The sequence below is a fragment of the Ascaphus truei genome, chromosome 14 (genome assembly GCF_040206685.1).
Source record: "Ascaphus truei isolate aAscTru1 chromosome 14, aAscTru1.hap1, whole genome shotgun sequence".
Taxonomy (NCBI): Eukaryota; Metazoa; Chordata; class Amphibia; order Anura; family Ascaphidae; genus Ascaphus; species Ascaphus truei.
The window spans coordinates 48,122,952-48,138,984 of record NC_134496.1 but is presented as its reverse complement, the minus strand read 5'-3'; the positions used below and the strand labels follow the sequence as shown (position 1 = coordinate 48,138,984).

Here is a 16,033-nt window from a genome sequence, read left to right as displayed (position 1 = left end):
TATAGGAGATGTATTATTCATGCCGTCATAATGACTAAACACATATTTTTGAAGGACCCTGTGCTAATGATTCTGCAATTTGCTGCAAGCCTCTTTATGAAATAAGCGGATGCATTAGAACAGGGGGTGATCGATCGGCAAAGATCCTGCTTCCCAGGGTTCACTAAATGGCTGCCTTTCAGTTTCTATTAATCCTTCAGTCAGTGTAACTCAGCAGCGACAATGTATTCTTGTTTTACTAGGTTAACATTATCTATTGTTACAGTTTGCAGCTCAACCTGCTGGGGATATTGGCAACAAATGATCACAAACAGGAAAGTGTTGCAAATATCTTGCACTGCTGGGGAGGTGGGCTAAAGAATGCTATAGAAATCAAAGGATACTCATTATATTAAAACTCATTAAAAGGGCATTAAGAGTTGAATAAATAAAACATTTTTAGTAAGTATTATCTAATACTACAGAACTGATTTATTATAAAAAATAAAAAAACACACATGTAGGATATTGCATAAATTGCTTCTTTAAAACATTTTAAGAATGTATAGACTCATATTGATTTTTGTTTTTAAAATATATATAAATCTATATCTTAATATGGCCGCGTCTTGCATGCTGACAGCTGTAAGGAATTAAAATAGCACCAGCTCATTCGCTCGCCGTTATTTTCCGTTTCAAGCGATGTAGTATTATCACCTGCAGGATTGTGGTAACGGGGGGACAATGACTTTCTTCCTAACAGTGTTCCTTCTTTCTTCTTCTTGTTCAGGTTTCCAGCATTCAATCCCGAACGGCTTTAGTCACGTGGTCGCCTCCCAACGGTGGCTTTCTAGGTGGAGATAAGCACAGTAACGGCCTTTCTTACTCCTGCAGTTATGAGGTGGCCTTATCAGACAAAGGGAGAGATGGGAAGTACAAGATTATTTACAGGTAAATAACGTATCATGCCAACGTGGACTATAAATTAGGCAATTATGGTAACTTTACCGGAAAACAAACAGATGTTGTGCAGGGTAAAACGGAGTCCCCTTTGAAAGCCTGGAAGCAGTGGTGAATTTCCCATTAGGCTCGATAGGCCCGGGCTTAGGGTGGCCGCAAATGTTCTTCCTCCCCCCCCCCCCCCATATACAGAGGCCCACGCTCTCATCCCCACTGATTGCCGGGGGAGAGCGTGGGGTCTCTGTAAAGGTCTCTTACCTTCTCCTTCGCGTCACCCTTCTCCTTCTACAGCATCACGGCGTCAACTGACGCTGTGACATCACATAGCGACGCCTTGCCGTGCCAATGTGTTCACACAGCATCACAACACGCTGCCGCGCGACGCTGCAGAAGAGGTACTATGGGCGGCAAAATGTTAAATCCACCACTGCCTGGAGCGTATTATTTTGCCGGCCCTCGGCACTGAGCAGTTGATATCCAGCACCCTGTATTACTCTCTCATACTAATGGTGCGCTCAGAACTGGGGGCAGATGTCAAATATTCTATTTCCCGTTCGTATTTCTCACTCTTGATGTACAATTTGTTTCTGTAGTGGAGAAGAATTGGAGTGTCACCTGAAAGAGCTCAGGCCGGCCGCGGATTATCACGTCAGGTGCGTTGTACTCTTGGAATGTTACCGGTGGTAATTACAATACCGGAATACACATTGGCGGTTCAGTGATGGGAATGGCTAATACCTGCAGTATTACTGTGGCGCTGTCCAATACACGTGGGATATTTTGCTTACCATGGTTTGGTCAACGAGATCATCTTCATTGCAAGGGTATTTTTATTTATTTATTTATTTTAAATTCTTTATCAAAAATGACAACATTTTAAAAACAGAACATTTCGCTAATGAATAACAAGATCTAGATATAGTAGTATAAGTAATACAGTACGTATGCAACGGAGCACACGGAACTACTGAAAGTAGCATACAGCAGGGGTGCTCCAGTCCTCAAGCCCCCCCTCACTCCCCCAACAAGTCAGATTTTTAGGCTATCACTGCTTCAGCACAGTTGGCTCAGTCAGAGGCTCAGTCTTTGGCTGAGCCACCTGTTCTGAAGCTGGAATATCCTGAAAACCTGTCCTGTTGGAGAGGGATTGAGGGCTGGAGTTGAGCACCCCCTGGTGTACAGTATGGGTTCCCACACAGACTCACCAGTCGCCTGTGACTATGTTGTACTATTCGTCAGACTGCTTTGCAGGGCGCGAACCCCCCAAACATGCCTCTTTTCTCTTAAGAGAAATACCGCTGTATGACACAAGTTAGACTCCCTGGGACTCGGGCTGGTCGCGCTCATCACGGCATTGAAAGGAATCCCTGGCTAATGGGATTACAGCTTGCACAGTGAATACTATTGGGGCCTAAGGCACAGACATGTGTCTGCACTTATATTCCATGTTTGTACAGGACGGTGTCTGCAGATACCGCTCGAGGTTTGCAAGAACGTTTTGTTTATATAAGTAATAAAGCTGATATGTCAGATAAGCAAAAAACGTACTCTCCAAGCAGATTAAACCCTGTTATCTTCACTGAGAGCTGGGGCCGGCGTGATGGCAGTGCCAACAATTAAACTGATTGCCGGGGGAGAGCGTGGGGCATCTGTAAATTTCTTACCGTGTCCTCCCAGCATCTCCCCGCCCCCCCCTCATCATTATGGCTCTGCACGGTCAAATGGCGTCGCGTTGCCATGACAATGGGGACGCCTCGTGATGTCGCGGGGCCATGAGGCGTCATGTTGCCATGATAACGGGACACCCTGTGATGCTGCATTGCCATGACAACGTGATGCCGAATGGCCCATGACATCACGTGGTGTCCCGTTGTCATGGCAACGCACCGCCTTTTGACCTCGCGGAGCCAGAATAACCGGAGCCTACAGGGGGAGAGGCCAGGAGGAGACGAGATGCCGGAAGGAGATGTGCCGGCGGAAAATTAAAGAGCCGAGGCCCCGCACGTGTCACTGCGCCGAGCCCCGCAAACATCCCAGCCGCCCGGTTTAAGGGAAAGGTTTTGCATGAAAATGAAATAACTGAAGCCGCTGATTTGCCACCGGTCATTTCATGCAGTTTGCCAGGCACCAGGCCGGTATCTTCCCGATTATTGTCTTATTAGAAAGCACCCCACATTCCCGTCTCCCTCTCGAGCGTTCTTGTATACCTTGGGAAGAGATTTCTTTCCCCCTTTTGCTTCTGTGAGCCCTCAACCGTTTATACTTCACGTGTAGGGTTACCAGACGTCCCGTATATACGGGATTGTCCCTTATTTCATTGACTTGTCCCGGGAAAGGTCTGTCGGGGCGCATAACTGTCCCATATTTTAGCGCCTTCACGGAAAATGCCTGAACTTAAAATGATTGTAAGGAAATCAGTCATAAAAACCGAATACATTTCTACTTGAGTGTAATAGTGACCTTTTCTGATAGAGTCACCGTACTGTACTTATTAAAATAATAAAGTTAGAACACTGCCCGGTCATCTCATAATACCACGGCACCTGCCCCTATAGGCGTTACTTTCTCTCCCACCCCTATAGGCGTTACTCAGTGCGCGTCTTTCCCCGCCCGCCAAGCGCAGAGAGGATAAAAAACAAAGAATATCGCTGTCACGCGGGAGGTACCATTCAGCGCGAAACGTTTGCAAATCATTCATCCCGCATTATGACGTCACACTCTTGCCGTTCTTTGCAAACTCACAAACATGGGTTCGTTGATAATGAGAAGTTTATTGCAATGTATGAACATACCCATTCAAAAGTCTGTAAGACTCTCTGCCAGGGAGTGCCCAAAACAGCCTTTTTATACATTTTTGATTCCTTTGTTCAAAATAGGTTACCAGGCAGAATTTACTAACCACTCCTTAATTCTTAAACCAATCCTCTTACAGATCATTAAAACCGGTTTAAAACTGGCTTAAAACAGTTCTCTATAGAAACCAGGTACAACCTTACACCAGGAATGTGGGCGTAAACTACAGACACAGTCGTAAATCTACTGTGCGCAAAACACATTCAAACCACACACACTCACTCTTACACACACAATGGAGACTGAAAACATAACAGACAAAATGCAAACAGAACATCGCCTTCAATCCTTCTCCAGAGACCCCCCCAGTCCATTTCAGTAATATATTCATTTCAACAGTATACTCATTTCAGCAATATTACTTCCTCACTCATACTGGATTCCGGTGCCCTATATTATAAAAATGTATGCATGTGTGTATGCTCATGCTACCCATGAGCTGTGCACTGATTATAAGAATGGGGTTCAGTTAACCTAGGGGGATTAGTTATTTGTGGATAAGGTTTATCTGCTTACAAAGAAAATATCCAACATGAGAAACAAAAATAAGTCCAAATAACTTTTCTGTATCCTTTTAAGTTACAGAGGATTGATTTTGGCGTGGTCTGTTGTGAACAAAACTGACAGTATGCAGTCAACTGGTGTAATATTAAATATTATTATGGGATCCAAGATCATCCCGCCCTAGACACACTGTAGAAGCAGAACTGCAAGACAAAGTCACTGAACTTCATCGTCCGTTTACTTTACACATTGTGATGGCTTAGGTAGTTTGGCATACAGATTAAACCCATATAGGCATGGCTCCATCTTCACATTTTCCAATTTAGGTGTCTAAATAGTTTTGGAGTATGCAATTTTACAAGAATTTCAATCTTCTGATTTTTTTTTAAACATGTTGATGTTAGGTCAGTGAGCCACATGCTTAGGAAATTTATTTATCATTTTGGAAGAATTGAAATGTAATTGAAAAAGTTTTCTACATTTTGTATAGGTGACAATTAATGATAATTTCTAGAGAACAAATGCAAAATGAAATCTATATTCCTTAGACCAGCGGTGGCCAACTCCATTCCTCCACCAACTGGCCACTTATTAGGGATATCCGTAATTCTGACTGAGCCACTTATTGAACCACCTGTGCTGAAGCAGGGATATCCTGGAAACCTAACCTGTTGGTGGCCTCTGTGGACTGCAGTCGGCCACTCCTGCCTTAGGCTGTATACTTATAATTTGGTTGAATTTGTAATTGATTTAATACGGCAGGAATAAGCTTATAGGGGTTCCATGTTAAAATGGATAAGACGCAAAAGTTGACACTGAGCGCTCATTTGCATGTCATTTCCCACAATCCCTTGCTGCAGTGGAAGCGCTGTGTGCTAAGAGATAATGGTGGAAAGCAGGTTCACAGACGTGTCTGAGACGTGTGAATGTGCTCACACGTGTGAATCTGTACATCATTGAATGACGCTCCCCGCGCCAAAGGAATCCGCGTCCCTGCCGTACGCTGCGTCACGTAAGGACCTTGTGTTTGTTTGCAGAGTGTACACCGTGAATAGGTCCGTGAAGGGAACCTGCTCGGAACCCCTCGGCTTCACCACTCTCAGCTGTGTTCCAGAACCTCCTTTCCCACCCAAACTCTCGCACAGAACCAAAAGCTCATTAACATTACAATGGAAGGTAAGATCTGCAGGTGAAGCGGGCGCCGGCACATTGGGGGATGGAAGTAGGAACCCTGCCGCGCCCCTAGCATTTTAACATAGGGGGAGGGGGGTTGACCCTCTTCCCTTACTTTTGGTTATTCTATCCTGTAATGCAGGGGTGCTCAGCTCTGGTCCACAAAACCCCCCCAACAGGTCAGCGTTTATGGATATCCCTGCTTCAGCAGAGGTGGCTCAATCAGTGGCTCAGTCTTCGACTGATTGAGTCACCTCTGCTGAAGCAGGGATATCCTGACCTGTTGGTGGGTCTTGAGAACCCCAGCTGTAAGGGACTTGTATTTGCTTTCCTGTGGCTGCTATTTCCATTTAACGGTCGTGTCCTCATTAGGTAGCACAAAACAAGGCAGGGGTCCAGAGCATGTCATGTGGGGTCACTCGTAGGTCTTTAATCAGGTTCCATATACACCCCCTATTTCTCATCGTACCTTTTATTACTGAGTGTGCTGCCTGTGTACAATACAGTTCTAGCTGCTCTGTTTTCACTGTTTTTTATACTTATTTTATCTATTTTTTTAGATTGTAAGCTCTTTGGAACAGGGACCTTCTTTCCTTTTGTCTCATATCGTGTTATGTTGTATGTTGCTGTCCTCCCTCCCACGTTGTACTGCGATGCTGACTATGTTGGTGCCATACCAGGGGGGGGGGAGGGGAAAGCGAATAATAATATTCTGTGGTGTAGTGTTACAAAAGATGTGTGTAAAGAAACTTCTTGTCATTTGAAATGAGAAAATCCACTTAGATTGTAAGCTCCCCGGGTCACTTTCCCTATTGTTTTATATCTGAAGCGCTTATTCCCATTATGTGTTATAATATTATGCCACATATTAACGTATTATACAGCGCTACGTACCTGGGTTGTGCTATACAGATATACATTATAATATCCTCTGACTTTGTAAAGAAAACAAGATACTGTAAGATCGGCTTCAAACGTTCTGCTCGGACTGTGTGAATATTTGGTGTGTTGGCTGTCGAATGCTAATATTCCATTTCTATTATTCTAGGCACCAGTTGATAATGGTTCAAGAATCACCAGCTATCTGTTACAATGGGATGAGGTAGGAAGAATTGTATATTACATACATGTGCTGATATTAGAGCTTCTTTTGCCGATGTACAAGATATTGTGGGATCATTTCTCAATTGACCTCTTCTATGTGTAGACTGCAATGCGCTGCTCTTCCAAACAGAATAACACAGCGGCACGCTGGGAATAGATTAAAGTAACCGTTTATAATAAAACAACGTGCTGCTCTTATCTCCATCACTATTAGAGAGACAATCCAAGCGGGGGGGGGGGGCGGTTTAATATATGCAGCCTTTGGTTACCTTTATTGAAAACTGATTACTTAAGCTGCCGATCGATTAGTTCTCCCGCGATTGATCAGCAAAGATCCTGCTTCCCAGGGTTCACTAAATGGCCGCCTTTTCGGTTTCAATCAATTCTTCAGCCAGTGTAACTCAGCAGCTACAATGTATCCTTACATTACTAAGGTAACATTATCTGTTGTTGCAGATTGCAGCTCAAACTGCTAGGAGTATTGGCAATAAATTATCACAAACAGAAAGTGTTACAAAGATCTTGCACCGCTGCGGTAAAGCCAGCTATAGAAATCAAAGGATGCTCATTAAAATAAAACTCATTAAAAATGGCATTAAAAGTTGAAATCATTTTTTTTATAGTAAGTTATCTAATACTACAGAATTGATTAATTAACAAATATACATGTGGGATAATGCATGGATTGCTCCATTTATATGCCATCCCCCTGCAGAAGGTCTCAGCTCCATTAATATGCCATCTCCCTGCAGAAGGTCTCAGCTCCATTAATATGCCATCCCCCTGCAGAAGGTCTCAGCTCCATTAATATGCCATCTCCCTGCAGAAGGTCTCAGCTCCATTAATATGCCATCTCCCTACAGAAGGTCTCAGCTCCATTGAGTAAGTTCACTTAAGCTTTAACTGGATGGAGCTATAATCCTGCGGGGCAAGAGGCTTTACATCATATCACAGAGGAGCCTGGACTTCAGATACGATCACAAGGGTCCTCAAGCCACCCCCCCCCCCCCCAATAGGTCAGGTTTTCAGGATATCCCTGGCTCAATCAGTCCCTACTTCAGCACAGGTGGCTCAATTAGTCCCTGCTTCAGCACAGGTGGCTCAATCAGAAGCTCAGTCAAAGCCTGAGCCTCTGATTAAGCCACCTGTGCTGAAGCAGGGACATATTGAGAGACCCGTGCTGAAGCAGGGATATCGTATGAACCTGACCTGTTGGGGGGGAGGGGTGGGCTGTAGTTGAGCACCCCTGTACTAAGACATACAATGCATAGTTAGCCCTTGAGTCATAAAAGACCGATCCGCTGTTTCGTGCCCGAACCTGTGAAATCTGCCATTAAAGAAATGACCGATATCGCTAATTTGGGCGCGATACGTCTGATTGCGTAGTCTCTCAACCCCTCAATGACGAGTAAGGCATGCTGTATATGACCACACATAGATTAGTCTTTGTGTTCCTGCAAAGTGCCATAGGATGGTTTGAGCATTGTACCGGGCCAGCGTCATCTTCTCAAACAAGACGTAAAGTAAGCGAATTCTGTGCTGGGGCCGAAATCAAGAACTGGCCACAAAGTCTGTCATCTGCTGGCCTCATTAAAGAGAAACAGGAGGTAAACACAGACTCAGCACGACCAACCAGTGAATCATGGAAGCCTGCACTTAAATGTGGGACAGGAGGGAGCAATCAATAAGGCATCATTTTCTGGTTTCTTACCTTCGCACAGTGCGGCTATTCTCACTCAGGAAGTACTGCTCCACAAAGGAGGTGTATGGTCCACTAACTTTATACTTGGGGGCATAGAATACATGTATTAGGAAAACAGTGCTCCATTTAATTGCATGTAACAGGCTTATAGTGGGTTATACATTATACTGTACATGTAAACAAACACACAATCCCAGTGCAATGTGAGCAGAAGATAGAGTTGAACCCAACCATGTTAATTCAACAGTCTGGCATAAAAGTGTGTGTATACTGCAGGGGGGTGCCAACTCCAATACATGGTATTAGGGATATCCCTGCTTCAGCAGAGATAGGTCAGTCATTCTGACTGAGCCACTGGTGCTGAAGCAGAGATATCCTTAAAATCTGACCTGTTGGTGGCCCTTGAGGTCTGGAGTTGGCCACTCCTGAGATACTGTATAGAAAGCATCATTGCTGCCCTTTGCTTTCTGTGTGGCCTCACGTGATACTTATTACTGATCATTTTGACAATGACAAATAATAAAGCTGGGGAGATTCTACTGGGGCGACTCAACGCCACTACGGCGCCATCAAAACAAATTGTTTAGATTATCCTTCCATCATAATTCTCTTATGCATATTCACATTATTGTAACTGCAGATTAATTCTAATTAACTGCAATTCAGAAAACAGCGAGAAGCGTCCATTGATACCTTCTGACATATAATTAGTATTCAGCTACATAGAGTAATTACTTGGAGATAACAGAATTCACCCGAGCTCACCTTGTTTTTTGGTGATGTCCCAAAACAATTTAGAAGCAATCATTATTGGAGAGCTTCCGTGAATGTTTTATAACGTATCCCACTCTCTAAGCCAGGGGTGGGCAACTCCAGCCCTCAAGGGCCACCAACAGGGCAGGCTCTTCAGGATGTCCCTGCTTCAGCACAGGGGGCTCAATCAACGGCTGTGCTGAAGCAGGGATAACCTTAAAACCTGAACTTTTGGTGGCCCTTGAAGACTGGAGTTGGCCGCCTCTGTACTAGAACATGGAACATACAGAACTTGACCGACAGTATGTAAAAAATTATTATTAGTTTGAAAGTATTAATCTGTACATTAGTTTGAAAGTATTAATCTGTACATTAGTTTGAAAGTATTAATCTGTACAATACGGTATAATTGAGGACAGCAACTCCGAGTAATGGATCAAAGTTTTATTAGTAAGAAAGTAAACACATTGTAGAAGTCAGGGTGAAGGAAACATCCCTGTTCTATTAAACACATTGAGATGTTTGATTCCCATGAGTAGTTAGTAACCTAGCCTTAGACACTGCTACAATGTGCTTAGAAGAAAGATTTGATCATTAGCTGAGCAGCTATCCTGAAAAGGTACCAGCTAAGCCAATTGCACTTAAACGCAATGAAAGCATGCTGTGTTCGCATCGATTTTCTTGTGCAAGCGGCAGCCTGTGTAACCCTTTTCTTGCTGGAGAATTCATCTGATTCTTTCCTCGTCCAGCTTTGAAGATGTAAACAGAGTGTTATTTTATTTTTTTTGTTGCCACCAATCCTCATGACCTTCAGGTAATTTCATCATTGCATAAAATATACCTATGCCTAGAGGAAAAATTAATTTCTATATATTTTGTTTCTCAGGGGAAAAGAAATAGTGCATTTAGAGAGTGTTATTTGGGGAGCCAAAGGCACTGCAAGTTGACAAAGCTTTGTCCAGTAATGGGATACACCTTTAGAGTTGCAGCTCGCAACGATATTGGGAAAAGGTGAGTATTGTCATACTGACTCTTCCTATTTTTGTTTTATTATTATTATCTCATTTTTGTAATCCTTTTTTTTAATGAATCTATATGCATCTGTTTTAATATTAAACTACATGGGCTTTGCGTCGTCACTAAGTTTAGTTATTTATTTATAAAAGATATTTTAAAAGGAAGTAATACATTGAGATTTACCTCTCGTTTTCAAGTATGTCCTGGGCACAGAGTTATAAAAAATACATGGTTATATTAAAAGAACAGGGTTATACCGTCAATTCACAGACATTTCATGGACAGATAGAGTTGGAAAATTGGGTACAGGGGATAAAGTGAGTTTCAGATTGAAATAGAGAAGCGTTAACATCACCAAATGTCAGCAAAGGGCTCACACCCTTTAGTCGGCACAAATAATTGATTAATACTAGTTATAGGCAATAAATGCATGAGGCACTTAAGTTGAAAGAGGGTTCAAATCGTTTTTAAAGCCTCAACATCTCATAGTCCTCATATATAAACAGACTTTATCAAAGTTACCAAACTACAGAATAGGTTTTCAGTGGAAGGGGCCAGCACAGCGTCAGGCTGCAGGGTTCCAGGTACTTTCAGAGGTAGTCTAACGTAAGAGCCCCTTTGGTACATTAATTTGTCCATGTACGCTGGTAACGGTTATACAATTGTGGATGCTTTTGAGATATTGCAATATGATTCTGCAAGCATTGGATTACAACAGCGATGGGGCAACTCCAGTCCTCAAGGGCCACCAACAGGTCAGGTTTTCCAGATATCCCTGCTTCTGCACAGGTGGCTCAATTAGTCCCTGCTTCAGTGCAGGTGGCTCAATCAGTCTCTGCTTTAGTGCAGGTAGCTCAATCAGAGGCTCAGTCTTTGACTGAGCCACTGGTTGAGCCACCTGTGCTAAAGCTAGGATATCCTGAAAACCTGACCTGTTGGTGGCCCTTGAGGACTGGAGTTGCCCACCCCTGGGTTACAACGAAGCAATCCTCTCCCTGCAAGGATAAGGTTTTAACCACAAGGCAAAACGGCCCTTCTGCAAACTTCAATACACAGAAGCACATCACTTAGATTTATTGGAAAACATCTGGGATTGTAGCTTCGGATTCCCCGAGACAGAAGTTCTGGCCACAGCAGGATTACCAGTTACGTTTCATGGAAAGAAGCAACGTCTGAGTACGTCTGTGACATTTTAGATCACGTGAGTAAAGAAAATGCAGCATAGTACAGTACGTTATCGATAAAGGAATTCCCTCTTCCTAAACGGTGGAAACACAATGAATACATTTTGGTTAAAATGCAGCGCAAGGTTTTCAAGATGAAATATAAATCTATATTTTTTTAGTTATCTTAGATGTTGACCTGTGGTGATTTGTGAAAGTGTCGTGCTTATTAAAGTCACTGCACGGAACTGCCACCACAGGTACTTTAGCTGAACAATCGAATGTTTACTTTGTTTTCCTTTAATTGTGTAATTAGACAATTAGATTTTCAAATTGTTAGGAATGACAAAGGTTTGAGTTTGAACCCAGGTGCTGTCTTCCTTGTATTGTATTGCATCTTTATTTGTATAGCGCCATTAATGTACATAGCGCTTCACAGTACACGTGTACATAATTGGGTAACGAGCTCCGATGCCCATCCAACATGTGGGCCTACTTGGGTTCCAGAACACGAAGCATTTTAGTTTATTTTCCAATCACTGGTACGTTTGTTTGTAATTCTATCCATCTTCATAAGCGCCCAACTCTTATGCAGATACTATGTTTTGCGTGGATGTATTCAGATCACAGAGCTCTCAATGGAGGACTTTTACCACCAAATAAAATGTAGACAAGTATTTTCCAATAAATTAACTCCGGACACAATTTGCATTAGTTGATGATGTTATTCATCGGGTGTTGATAACGAATTCAACATTATCCCCATAAACTGTAGCTAAGATCAGTGAAAGGGTTAAAGGCAGACAAAACACATTGAATGAACGTGATGTTCGCATACACACACCTCCCTTTCCTCTTGTAAGAAATTAGAAATCCATGTGCACTTATTTAATAAGAATTGCCGTGGGAATTCTTAACTATTATTAACCATTATGGAAATATGCAGACATCCAGCCATGGAACGCTTAGGAGACTGCAGTCTTACAGAGTGATTATACATAATTATTTTAGGAATGGATAAACGTACGGCTGATATACAGTAAACTCAAACTATATAAAGCGGAGATTTAGGAAAGTAACCTTGCTCTTGAATGTGTTCTGCAATAAAGTGAGTTCTTAGTACTACTATTATTCATGCCAGCGGTTCTCAACTTTTTTTACGCTGTGCACCCCCCACTAGAAAATATTTGTTCTGTGATCCCCTAATTAATAAATCTTATTGCATACTCATCAGACTACTGCTGTCAAAACTGTGTGACCGATCGCAGGCAGTATAGTGTCCTGAGCTTGTGGGGTAACACATGCTTAATAAGGCTCCAAACTGCCCCTCAGTGTGTCCAGGCAGCATTGGGGTATCTGTCAATTACTGTGGGAACTTTCAAAGTCATGTCCCACAATGCCTTTCTGCTGTGTTTGCAAAGCATTGTGGGAGCGACTTTGGAAGCTCCTGCAATAATTACGGCTGTATCACTCACACTAAGGTGCAGTTTGGGGCCTTACAAAGTCTTTACACCCTACACCTTACAAACCCCTTGGGGTTCCCGAACAGGGAATCACTGATCCATGCTATTCGATTTGTTGCATATTAAGCTTCAGTTAGTAGAGCAGCCACATCTGATCTCGGCTTTATTGAGGTTACTATCAAAATCAGGGCTATACTGTAGCTATGCAAAGATTTACAGCACATCAATAGCCTGGCTTAAATAAAACCCATGCCCCCTATGCAAAGATTTACAGCACATCAATAGCCTGGCTTAAATAAAACCCATGCCCCTATGCAAAGATTTACAGCACATCAATAGCCTGGCTTAAATAAAACCCATGCCCCTATTCTATATAGTAAGAAGTGAGATAATGCTCAATGAACAAACTATCAACGTTTAATAGATCTCACTGTATTGAATAGAGAGCCCAGAGATCAGGGAAACCTAGTTATTTAAATAATGAGGATCGATGGACAGGTATTGTAACTAGAGACGGGCACACATTTGATCAGCCGGGTACCTTTGATCCGCGCATATTATTAATACACTCCGCGGATTCCGCAGCCCACGGAAGGATTTGTAAAACCCAATGCGCCAATTAGGCAACGCGCTGGCGCGCTGTAAAGAATCAGCCAATGAATGGCTGAACCTGCGGGTTGGATTCTACAAATCCGACCAAAGGTTGTATCCAATGGCGGTTTTTGAGGAATTTGCGCGTATTAAAACCGGCCAAATACATTTGCGCATTTTACACCGCAAAACTGATTTGAGGGGTGGCATCAGCTAAGATTTGGGCAGATTCGGCCCTCTCTACTTGTAACCTCAATGTACACAGAGTCAAATACTGTACTATTGCATCCAATCAAAACTGGTGTTCTCTTTTACCTCCATATAGTGAATACAGCCAAGAAGTTGTATACTACACATTAGGCAATATCCCTCAGACGCCATCTGCCCCCAAACTTACTCGGGCTGGAATTACCTGGATAACTTTGCAGTGGATGAAGCCAGAAGGCTGCTCCCCAGAAGAGACGATATCGTACACCCTGGAGATTCAGGAGGAGAATGTAAGTGTTACAGTGTCTCCACATGAGCAGCGCGGGAAGGAGTGACAATATATATCGATGTCGAAGTGAATTTATAACCCTCTTTACCGTCCAAAAATACTTCAGGGGAAAAATAGCAAATCTAACTATAATGGAACTAACTTTTGAAATGTAAAACATTTGGTTTGTAGCTGGTATTAGAAGTCAGAAAAATACCTGCACATTAGAGGACGTTTTAAAGAAGCCAAAATCAAATTAATTTACAAGCCTATTGTGAAATACTTTGCTATAAGTCAGGGGTGTTGGGGGTTCAAACCAGCTGACAATGTTTGTTGCTATTGCATCCTCTCTTTGGTTAGGGCAGGGGTGCTCAACACCAGTCCTCAAGCCCCCCCCCCCCACGTCAGGTTTTGAGGATATCCCTGCTTCAGCACAGGTGGCTCACTCAGTCCCTACCTCAGCACAGGTGGCACAATCGCCATGATTGAGCCACCTGTACTGAAGGTGTGATATCCTCAAAACCTAACCTGTTTGGGGGGCTTGAGGACTGGAGTTGAGAACCACTGATCCCCTTATACTGCCATAGCGTTCTTAACCCATTTTGTGCCTGAGAAGACGGCACATTGTCGCTGGCCTCTCAGCACGTCACATTGTCGCTGGCCTCTCAGCACGTCACATTGTCGCTGGCCTCTCAGCACGTCACATTGTCGCTGGCCTCTCAGCACGTCACATTGTCGGTGGCCTCTCACACGTCACATTGTCGCTGGCCTCTCACACGTCACATTGTCGGTGTCCTCTCACACGTCACATTGTCGGTGTCCTCTCACACGTCACATTGTCGCTGGCCTCTCACACGTCACATTGTCGCTGGCCTCTCACACGTCACATTGTCGCTGGCCTCTCAGCACGTCACATTGTCGCTGGCCTTTCACACGTCACATTGTCGCTGGCCTCTCACATGGCACATTGTCGCTGGCCTCTCAGCACGTCACATTGTTGCTGGCCTCTCACACGTCACATTGTCGCTGGCCTCTCAGCACGGCACATTGTCGCTGGCCTCTCACACGTTACATTGTCGCTGGCCTCTCACACGTCACATTGTCGCTGGCCTCTCACACGTCACATTGTCGCTGGCCTCTCACACGTCACATTGTCGCTGGCCTCTCACACGTCACAGGCTCTTATATGTGTTATCTTTATACTTTGCCATTCTATTATTGCTGCAAAATGAAGGAGATGTGGAGTTGCTACATCAAGGGTGGCCAACTCCAGTCCTAAAGGGCCACCAACAGGTCAGGTTTTCAGGATATCCCTGCTTCAGCGCAGGTGGCTCAGTCATTCTGACTGAGCCACTGATTGAGCCACCTGTGCTGACGCAGGGATATCCTGAGAACCTGACCTGTTGGTGGCCCTTGAGGACTGCAGTTGGCCGCCCCTGGGTTACATGGCGAGCGTTTGATAATGTATCGCTCTCTTGCATTTCCTTCCCCGGGCGTCTTTTCTGAGCCAATTAAACCTTTACATTTAAGCTGAAGAAAATCCAGTGTACTGGAAAAGGATAGGTGACATGTATCAAACGTCGGGAAGACGCTTCTTATGCGTTGCACATGATAACATATGGAATAGCTAATCATTTACATGCAGAACAGGGTACAGGGGAAACCCCTCCCAGGAATAGCTAATCGTTTACACGCAGAACAGGTTACAGGGGAAACCCCTCCCAGGAATAGCTAATCGTTTACACGCAGAACAGGTTACAGGGGAAACCCCTCCCAGGAATAGCTAATCGTTTACACGCAGAACAGGTTACAGGGGAAACCCCTCCCAGGAATAGCTAATCGTTTACACGCAGAACAGGTTACAGGGGAAATCCCTCCCAGGAATAGCTAATCGTTTACACGCAGAACAGGGTACAGGGGAAACCCCTCCCAGGAATAGCTAATCTTTTACACGCAGAACAGGTTACAGGGGAAACCCCTCCCAGGAATAGCTAATCATATACACGCAGAACAGGTAACAGGGGAAACCCCTCCCAGGAATAGCTAATCATTTACACGCAGAACAGGTAACAGGGGAAACCCCTCCCAGGAATAGCTAATCATTTACACGCAGAACAGGTAACAGGGGAAACCCCTCCCAGGAATAGCTAATCATTTACACGCAAAACAGGTAACAGGGGAAACCCCTCCCAGGAATAGCTAATCATTTACACGCAGAACAGGTAACAGGGGAAACCCCTCCCAGGAATAGCTAATCATTTACACGCAGAACAGGTAACAGGGGAAACCCCTCCCA

The 16,033-nt window shown here is 43.9% G+C and overlaps 1 protein-coding gene across 2 annotated transcripts in view; it reads left to right on the top strand.

The window, feature by feature from the left end:
* The window catches only part of FNDC3B (fibronectin type III domain containing 3B), a 226,689-nt gene that overhangs the window by 161,059 nt on the left and 49,597 nt on the right, over nt 1-16,033 (top strand). For both annotated transcript variants that reach the window (XM_075570783.1, XM_075570784.1), the window contains 6 exons: nt 770-930; nt 1,533-1,592; nt 5,334-5,472; nt 6,518-6,571; nt 9,915-10,039; nt 13,588-13,759. In XM_075570783.1, the coding sequence (XP_075426898.1) occupies nt 770-930; nt 1,533-1,592; nt 5,334-5,472; nt 6,518-6,571; nt 9,915-10,039; nt 13,588-13,759 (711 nt within the window). The remainder of the gene's footprint in view (nt 1-769; nt 931-1,532; nt 1,593-5,333; nt 5,473-6,517; nt 6,572-9,914; nt 10,040-13,587; nt 13,760-16,033) is intronic.